Source organism: Morus notabilis, unplaced genomic scaffold, assembly GCF_000414095.1.
Source record: "Morus notabilis unplaced genomic scaffold, ASM41409v2 Scaffold29, whole genome shotgun sequence".
Lineage (NCBI taxonomy): Eukaryota > Viridiplantae > Streptophyta > Magnoliopsida > Rosales > Moraceae > Morus > Morus notabilis.
The window spans coordinates 51,128-61,101 of NW_010363504.1; the positions used below are offsets into that span (position 1 = coordinate 51,128).

Genomic DNA, 9,974 nt, shown 5'->3' on the forward strand with positions numbered 1-9,974 from the left:
AATGTAGCATTGTTTATATTCATCAATACACGACATGTCGTTTGCTCCTAATTTTGATAATAAGGTTAATTATAAAAATTCTCCCGAGCCATGACCATTTTTACCCTCTGATTTTCAAAATACAATGGACACATGTCACACGTACAATGATTATTGTTATACAATGTGATGTACAATTACTCTTGATTCTTCAAATTCTCAATATCTCAATTTCTCAATCTTTTTTTCTCGTTTAGAAAAAATCGCTAAAATTCGATCAGACCAATTTTTTTTTTTTTTTTTTAAATGAGTTGAGAGTGAATTGGCAAGCTTAAAGAGTTTTTTTTATAGAGTAAACTACCGAAATCTGAAAGTTCTCAGAGAAAAATTATTGTAAAACATTTTAAGGTTTTCTTTACATATATTCTTAAAATTTTAAAATATTTAAAAGTTATTTAAAGGAATTTATGTAGAGATGACAATCTGTGAGGATGGGTGAAGCAGTCCCCACCTTAATATACTTATCCATATAATATATATTTTATACAGATGATATTCTAAACACAATTAGTCATTTTGTGACTTTATTATTAAAGAATTGATTTGTGAATATGATTTGTTTCGTGCATTATAATTTTGATTTGCGTAGTTTAAATTGGGTAGAAAATGAGATGAATATGGAGAACGACCCAATGAAAAATCTCCCATCTGAATTCCATCTCTTTTTAAGCGGCCAAGACCTGTTCATTGTCATTTCTATCATTTATGTCTTTTTATCTTATTTTTAAGACACTAATAAAGATAAAATTAAAATATAGTTTTCAAATCTAAACCTAAATGGTGCCTTTGTAATATCTAAAAAAGAAGATTATCTATTAAAAGCTAAAGTCTTTTTCCATTCATCATTTTCTGTTGAAAGTGTCAACTCCCATTCTTTTTGCTTATTTTATTTTTATTTTTTAATAATTTTCTTTTCCTATTTTTTTCTTTTCATTTTTTAATCAAAAAACTATAACATAATTTTTTCTATAAGTCACTATAACATGTTTTTTCTATGAGTCACTATAACATGTTTTTTCTAAAACAAAATTTTTTTTTTTTGCTTTGCTGCTATTAACCTAATTTTTTTCAAATGTGTTTTTATTTATTGCTTTATTTTTATACTAAAAACACCTCTACAATAATCCTTATTTGATGTGATTTTTTACTCTTTCATATTTAAATATTTTTTAAATGTGCGTCTATTTAATTTTTTCTATCTAATCCCACGCGAACACAGGGGTCAAACTAGTAAAATTAAAAGGCAAAGTTATGTAATTAACACAAAAAACAATACTTTCATTTTTTTATTAAAAAGAAGATTTTATTTCTTCGGATGGCAAACTTCCATTTTCCAAGGAAAATAAGAAAAAAGAGGTTGCAGGGAAAAAAAAAAAAATCTTCCATTTTCCAAGGAAAATAAGAAAAAAGAGGTTGCAGAAAAAAAATCCATAATTTCATACTCTCTCTCTCTCTCTTCCCCCCTCCTTCCCTTCGCTGTTAAACGTTAACAATTCTCAAAAGCTTTGGATGATTCGAATAATCCGAATGTGAAAAGATCTCTTGGTTTCCACATTCTCCGTCAGTTTCCCCAGCAATCTCTTCGATCCGGTAACACACTTGCTTCCTTAACGTTTCCCTTTTCTTCCTTCCTTTTCCCTCTGGAAATTTCTTCGCACCTAAACCTCACAGATAAAAGTTTAATCGCTTAAATTTTCTCACTTTTTCTTTCGCGAAATGGCAATCTTTTCTATGTGAATTTGTTGTTTCTCAATTTTCGCTGTTTTATTGCAAAAAAAAGAAGCTATATTTGTGAATTTATCGTTCCGTTGGTGGTGTTGTTGCATTGGCCATTTTTGTTGATTTTTGTTGATTTTCGTCTTTGAATTTGCTAGGGAGAAGACATCGGAACTCAATTACGTTATGGAATTTCGAATCTTTGAGCTAACTTTACCTGAAAATTACGAGTACGGAGGTGTTATACTCGTAATTTCTGTTGTGTTTTTCTTTAGCAGAATCAGAAGAAAAATTTTAATCTGGAATTACAGCTGAAGGGACTAAAGGAGTGATATGATTCTTCATTGTGTGTTTTTTTGTTTTTATTTTGTTAGTTTGTGTGGATTTTGAGGGATTTAGTTTAAGTCTGGAATTTGTTGGGCTCTGTCTAGTTCATGTCTTGCTTTAAAGAGGATCAAATGTCAAGAAATTTATTCTTTTTATTTGCTTCTTAGTAGAATGGTTCTCTTTTTCTGTTTGCTTTGTGACATTATAGATTAAAAAAGTAGTATCTTAAACTTGTATCGAGCATTATTATGTAACTTTTTTGTTTTATTTAAAACCAGATGTTTGTGTTTGTTGTTTTTTGTATGTTTGGTTAGTTCTTTCCCTTTCCTGTTATTGAGGCTATGGTTTTCAAAGTTTACAGACACTATAATCTATACAGAACTCTTGTTTATATAAGAGTAGAAATTATTTATCTATAGAGAGCAAGTGCTGACTTTGACTGTCTTCCAGAAGGGCTCTTGACTTCGGTTGATGGGTGCTCCTAAACAGAAGTGGACAGCGGAAGAAGAAGCGGCCCTTAAAGCTGGTGTAGTTAAACATGGGGCAGGCAAATGGCGCACGATACTCACTGACCCAGAGTTCAGTTCCATCTTGCATTTGCGTTCCAATGTTGATCTCAAGGTATCCATCTTCAAACCTTTACCTAGTATTCTCACTATAACAGAAAGAAAGTTATCAGATACTCTTCACCTCAAAATGTTCTTTTTATTGACTGATGATGGTTTTGTTTCTTGCATTCTTAAAAATTAAACTTGGAGCTTGAAACTATGTTGCCGATAGTGTGATTTTTTTATGTTGATAGTTTTTGTTTTGGACAGGATAAATGGAGAAATATAAATGTAACTGCGATATGGGGGTCTAGGCAGAAGGCTAAGCTTGCGCTTAAAAAGAATCAACCAGCCCCTAAACAAGACAACAGCCCTTTGGCTGTGGTCACTGTACATAATGATGAAGAGATTGTTGATGCTAAGCCTCTTGCTATTGAGGGTGGAACATTGCAAATTACTAATCCAAAAGAACCAAATGCAAGGTACGTAAGTTACTTCTTATTTGTTTTTTTCAGAAGAATTTAAGAGTTTTTATTTTTTATTTTTTATTTTTTTTTATCATTAAGATAATATTTTCTACTCAAAACAGTTGAATGTGAAGCAAAGTTACTATTGGCTAAAATGTATATTTTTACCCCGTAGGTAAATTGAGGCCCTTTACTACGTGTGATAAACAAAAATGTTTTGCCTGTTCTAGTGTCGGAGTAATTTTAGGATAATGGCAAAATATCATATGTAAGGCTGCTATTTGGCTTTCGCTAGAAGTTTTGATTGACTAGCGTTGTTGGGGCCTCCTTTGGTTGATTGTAGGTTGGATAAGCTTATTTTAGATGCTATTGCCAAGTTGAAGGAGCCAAGGGGTTCTGACAGGGCTGCAATTGCTATGTATATAGAGGTATTACTCATTTTTATTTTGTTTATATTTTCAGAAACCTCTTATAAGAGAACAATTATAACCAAAGATGATAATTATTCTGTTATTCAGAAACATGGTACTTATCAAAATCTTATTTGATAATCAAATACTCTTGAAGTCAAACTGCAGAACATTTTCAGTGCTTTGGTTTCTAATTTTATCTTTCAAAATGTGGTGGTTTGAACTATTTTGGTTTGAAATGGAAAGTTTGAGAAAAGTGGTTTAAACCAATTAAATACAAGGGGGGTTAAACTCATATTTCTTTGATTTTTTGGTTCAAAACATCAAATCAATGGTTTGAACCAAGACTTAAATAGATTTGCCAAACACTAGTTTGAATAACTTTTCAGTTCAAACCACTTGAACTAGTTTACCAAACGGGCCATTTATGTTCCATAATCTAATTCCTCTGGAGCATTATCTTTTTATAACAGCGGTGATTATAGTTAGGAACAAGATTTTGGTTTAGCTATAGATCAATCATATGAATTGGCCATGGACTCATTCCCCTGGACTCATTGCTTTTTTGAAATACAACTACGATTTCAGGATGCTAGTTGTAAACTCGTTGGGCCTTTAAAATTTTCTTTGAAGACCATAGCTGTGATGGCATCTCACCCAATTAATACGTGTTTAATCTACAATAATACAAAAATTGTTGCAATGTATGCCTCATGGCCATGAGTTCTTTTGTTATCTTGCTTTCTTTTCTCTCAGTTGAAACAATTTTGAAATCATTTTGCAGGCAAATTATTGGGCACCACCAAACCTCAAAAAGCTGCTGTCAACAAAACTAAAGCATATGACATTAAACGGAAAATTGATTAAGGTAATCATCTCTATAGCACAAGAATTATTATAAAATGCATCTACCATAGTGTGCATTGAATTTTTTTTTTCTTTTTTTCAAAGCTCATTAAATCAGAGCAGTGCTGATCGTAGAGCTGAAATCTGTTCTATACTTACTAAGAAAGAATGGTTTTTGGGGGCACATTTCGTTGGTGCCGTTTCGTCAGTGCCCCTTTTCTTTTCTTTTTCTTTTCTTTTTTTTTACATTCCACTTTTTTTTTTTCTTTTTTTTTTTGTTTGCTTTCCACTCTTTCTCTCTCGTCTTTCTTTTTTAGTCCCTTTTTTCCGTTCATATCTTTTTTACCCTATTATACATTCTCCTCTTTTATTTTTTATTTTTTATCTCATCATTGGAATAGTTTCTTCCCACACATAAAAATCCTCTTCCCCTGACAAAGCATTTCTTAAGTGGTTTTCCTGTGCCTCTCCTTTTCTTTTTTTTGTCTTCCCATCTTTTCCATTCTTATCCTTTTTTTTCCTATTATACATTCTTTTTATTTTATTTTATTTATTTCTCCAAATGAGACCTTATCAAATATGCTTTTCATTCCCATCTACAGAACTCGCGTGTGTATGCCTGCGGTTTCAACTAGTTTTATTAAATGTGCAGGGTGTTTAGATTATAACACTTTCATATTAATAAGCATGTCTGGAACAATGACTTGCTAGTTCTTGAATTTTGTGGTATAGGACGCAAACACGCTTGAATTTGGAGAAAAATACTTCTGAAGTAAACATGTTTAAAAGACTAATATTTTTTTTTCATCGCTGAATATATGACCGGATCATAATTTGGCCAATTATACTTCTTATGACATTTTTCTTGACAGGTAAAGCATAGATATAGGATTGCACCAAGTTCGAAAGGTGCTGAAAAAAGAAGAAGCTCAGCCATGTTACTTCTGGAGGCAATGAAAAAGGATTCCCCAAGAGTAGAGAAAACCGAGGTCAACATTCTTACTAAATCCCAGGTTGATGCAGAGCTTACAAAGATGAGGGGCATGACTCCACAAGAGGCAGCTGCAGCTGCTGCACAGGCAGTTGCTGAGGCATGAAGGCATTGAAATGTAAAACCCTTCGCATTTGGTAAATTTCTTATGCCGTTTGCATCAGTTTTGTCAAGAATGGAATAGTTGCATGGCTGAAATTAAGTTTTGAGAGCTCAGCCAGAATTCTAACGAAATACTTCCACCCTGTGTAAGAGATGTCCATGCTAAAATTTAGATCCTAGATGCAGTTTTTGTTAGTAATTTCCAACAAATATGTAAGAATGGCTTTCGTCAAAAAATGATTTCTGGTTTCCGTTGTTTTCAAGCTATTTGAAATGATTCATGTCAATCCATATGCGATTACCCGTATCTCTTGAGGATGCTAATCATGCTTTTTACCTTTTTTCTCGTTTTCAGATATGACCGAAAATTAGCACGTCGCGACAAGAATGAGCAAGAACCATGCACGGTACTTTAGATAAGGGCGATGTGTCTTCATGTGTCTGTTTATGTAAATAGAGATTTAGGCTTGTAAATCTGGAGAATGCGAATTGTAATGTAGATTTGCCTTGCTCTTTGGGGTTCTGTACCCAAGGAGTTTCGGTTTCAGATTCTTGAAATGGGAACAAAGAACAATGCAAGGACTTTTGATGCCCGAGGAGAGATCCCCATGTTGTCACTGCTTTTTGATCTGAGGGGAGAACAACGTAATAGAAGAAATGCAATTTTATGACAGTTCTTCCATTTTGGTATTTTGGTCATCTTTATACCAGAAATACAATTCTCATCATGGCAAGTCATAGGGCTGTTTGTTTCCGTTTTTGAAAACGTTCTTCACGTTTTCCGAAGATAAAAAATTGAAACGGGCAGAAAGAAAGTGTTTGGTGCAACACTTTACTAAAATTGAAAACAAAAGCGTTTTTGTATTTTTCCCAAGAACTATCACGTTTTTGAAAATGACTTAAACTCGTTTTCGTTTTCTCCATTTTTATTCTCTCTTCTCTGAAATTTTTTTTTGCCCTTCACCGGTCTCGACGTAGTACTCTTCAGGCCCTCTTCTCCGTTCTCTTCTCGCCCGTTCTACTCCGTTTGCTTCTCGCCCGATCTGCTTCGTTCTCTTCTTGCCCGATCTGCTCTGTTCTCTCGTCTCGCCCTCTTCTCTGATCTCTGATTCTCTGTGCCGCCCCTATTCCCCCAAATCAACTGACTCTTCACCGCCCCAACTCCCCCAAATCAACTGAGGTATGTCCCTAATCTGGTTATTGTCATTTTAAGTAGGTATTTTTTCTTTTTGATTTGCTGATGATTTGTTGAGTATTTCCGGTTGGGTGGTTTTTAGAGGTTCAGGATGTATGCTGAGACATCTGGCTTGGCCGAAGTATTGTTGATGGTTTTTAGTGGTTTTTAGAGGTTCTGATTTGCTGATGTTTAGGTTGTATGCCAGTTAGGTGTTTTTTTTTTGTTTTTTTTAACTTTTGCTAATATGTGCGTGTTTTGGGGTTTATATGTGTGATGTGTTTTTTTTCCTAACAAAGTCTTCATTTTCCAAGTTTAACAAGCCAATCTAGAGAAAGAAAGAAAGAAATTATTAGAATCAACAGCAAGAATTGTTAGAGATGCAAATAATTGTTGTTTTCTCCAACCAAAAAAAAAAAAAATATATATATATATATATATGTGTGTGTGTGTAATAAAACTTAAAGAACCAACAACAAGATGAATTAAATAAAAATTTATGCGTTGAGTAGTGTAATAATTATGTAATACTAACTACTATATAAGATTTTTAGCTTGGGAGACTGAAATTCTACTTTTTCCCCCACTGTTGAGTAGTGTAATAATTATGTAATACTAACTACTATATAAGATTTTTAGCTTGGGAGACTGAAATTTTACTTTTTCCCCCACTTATTACAATGTTTTACTTGGTATGTCGTTAAATGTATCTCAAAGTCAATGCCAAACAGAACATGAGGTTAATCCTCGTCTTAATTTGTTCGTGAAATCACTACACAGTCTACATTTGAAGTTGAACATAATCTCCAAAGTGCAAAACACATTTCCGATCGTTCTCATTTTTCTTTCATCCTAATAAGGTTACTTACATGTAAGAATTAATTATTGATAACAATAAACATATTATAAATTTACAGTCACCAACACAGATTAAGGTCAATATGAACTATGCAACTTCAAAAGAAAATAGGTGTAGAGATCAATAGATTCTTATAACTGATGAAGCATAATAGAATCACCAGTAGGTCTTATATTTTTGATGGACCCCCAATGTATCTGATAAGAATTTAGTTTAGAAACAATTCACAGATTCACAACAAAATAACCAGTTGATTGAAAGGTAGTTTTTGATTACTTTCAATTGAGAAAATGAAAGAAACACAAGGATAAGCGGGTATTTGAGTGACACACTGCACTCCGTGTAGTAAAAGCTCGTCTAAAGTGCAATTGGATTTGTTCGTTTAGTTTGCTGTGAAAGCAAGCAATTATATCAACAGAATAAGACAGTGTAAGAAGCTGCTTATGCAATTGACTTTTACAAGGATTATTTTTTATTTGTTCGATATGCTATTCACTTACGTCAATACCGGATGGGAAAGATCAGCTGCTGATTCCAGAGTGTTAACTGAGACTATGAGAGATCCAGAGAACCGATTCTTGGTGCCACCCAACCCAAAATATTAGGTTGTGGATTCCGGTTACAGCAACAGGCAAGGCTTTTTGGCACCATTTCGTGGTCAGAGGTACCATATTCAACAGTTTAGAAACGGTGACCAACCAACGGGACCACAAGAGTTATTTAATTATTATCACTCTTCAATGCGTAATTGCATAGAAAGGTGCTTTGGGGTCTTGAAAGCAAGGTTTAAAATTCTTAGGCTTATGACCAGTAATTGGATGCCAAGACAATCGCTTATACCAATTGCTTGTTGTGTGATCTACAATTTAATTAAGATGCATGTGCGAGATGATCCTCTATTTAGACAATATGATGTCGATTTGCCCTTAGAAGGTATTGAGGGAGAACAAGAAGGGCAACATGGACAACAACAGGGTGTGGACACACAAGAAGTAGAAACATCCGAAATGGGTGGTTGGCGACAACGTAATCATATGGTTAATTTTAGGGATCATCTACTGATCATATATGGGATTCGTATATACGACAGTAATATAAGCTAAGATTATTCACTAAGTAAACTTTTTTTTTACTAATCAATCACTAAGTTATCTTATTTTAAATTATTTACTATTTATTTGTAAGGTAATTTAAATTATTTTATTAATTACTAGTGTTTTTATTTGGGATTCAATTATTATTTATTTAATATATTATTATTTTAAATACTATTACATGTTTTTAAAAATTAAACCACCAAAATGCAGTTTGAGTTTTTTTATAATTGAAATCAATCTCTGACTAAAACTACCAAACGCATTTTCAGAAATAATTTCAAAATAAAAATGAAAACGTTTTTATTTTCATTTTCATACAAAAAATAAAATTATTTTGAAACGAGTTCCAAACACACCCATAATTTTTTTCCTATTCCTAGACAATTCTTCTACTTAATCCTCTGGTTTTCTTTACAATCCAATATATCAAAATAGACAGGTACCTAAACCTTCTATCATGTGTTTCCAAAAATATCAAGATCATTTTGGGTCTTTAATTTCATGTTACGAAGTTTGTTCTTGACAAAATTTTGTTACAAATGAGATTTTTAACACGAAATTAAAAACATGGGATGGTTGTGCATTACTCGAAACCCAATAAAACGTGATATTTTGACAAAATACAAGGAGGTTCCAATACTGAATTGAACCGGTTTAGGGGCGATGAGAATTGGGATACAGGGTTAATCAAAGTTCGATTTTGTTAGTACTCCAAAGCTACCCGGCAGGGCATGAATCTCGCATGAAAAATACTAGCACTCTTTCTGTTATTTGTCATTTTATATACATTGTCAAACTATTTCATATTAGTAGAGTCCACGTGTCAAACATTAGTGATACTAACATTATTTTTTGCAATCAAGAATGAAGTGATCACCTATGCTTCCTCAAGCCCAGAGAGATTTCATTGAAACGAAAAGAAGTGAACAAAAATGAGCAGCTTGTTTATCTGGGAATATTAAGCAATCCTTCCTGTGAACATAGATCTAGACATTGCCATTGTGATCAAACCCGCATAACATGAAGAAGTAAACTAGTAAATGTTTGCCTAATCCGTCAGCAAAAAATCCAAAAATCAAACTCAAAGAAACTCCAATCATGCGCATTGCTGAATTTAGATATCAACTCCGGTGCTATTCATATGATGGAAACATTCTCAACTTCCAAGTTTCAAAAGTTTATAACTTAGATGCTTCTAGAAATTCCAAAGTATTCTCCCCCGGGAGAATTCCCAGATAAAAATCCAAACTTCGGAAATTGTCATATACTATGAAATGCCAAAAATAAAGAACCAAAAACCCAAATGGCCATATTCATACAACTTAAGAAGCAAATAAACTGAATTGATTTTGCCAAAATTTTAGACTCATAATGCCATAGTTTCCTTGTTACAATTCC

General features: G+C 33.0%; 1 protein-coding gene across 2 annotated transcripts; it reads left to right on the forward strand.

Moving 5' to 3' along the window:
* The first annotated feature begins 1,473 nt into the window (after positions 1 to 1,473).
* On the forward strand, positions 1,474 to 5,450 carry LOC21392715 (telomere repeat-binding factor 2). Of its 2 annotated transcripts, none has more exons than XM_024169704.1 (6): positions 1,474 to 1,629; positions 2,533 to 2,703; positions 2,901 to 3,112; positions 3,441 to 3,525; positions 4,292 to 4,375; positions 5,226 to 5,450. In XM_024169704.1, the coding sequence occupies exons 2-6, from the start codon at positions 2,554 to 2,556 to the stop codon at positions 5,448 to 5,450; spliced, it is 756 nt and encodes a 251-aa protein (XP_024025472.1). In that variant the 5' UTR covers positions 1,474 to 1,629; positions 2,533 to 2,553. The 2 variants fall into 2 exon arrangements, with proteins under 2 accessions (XP_024025472.1, XP_010102753.1); XM_010104451.2 differs by having other exon boundaries at positions 2,536 to 2,703.
* The last annotated feature ends 4,524 nt before the right edge of the window (positions 5,451 to 9,974 follow it).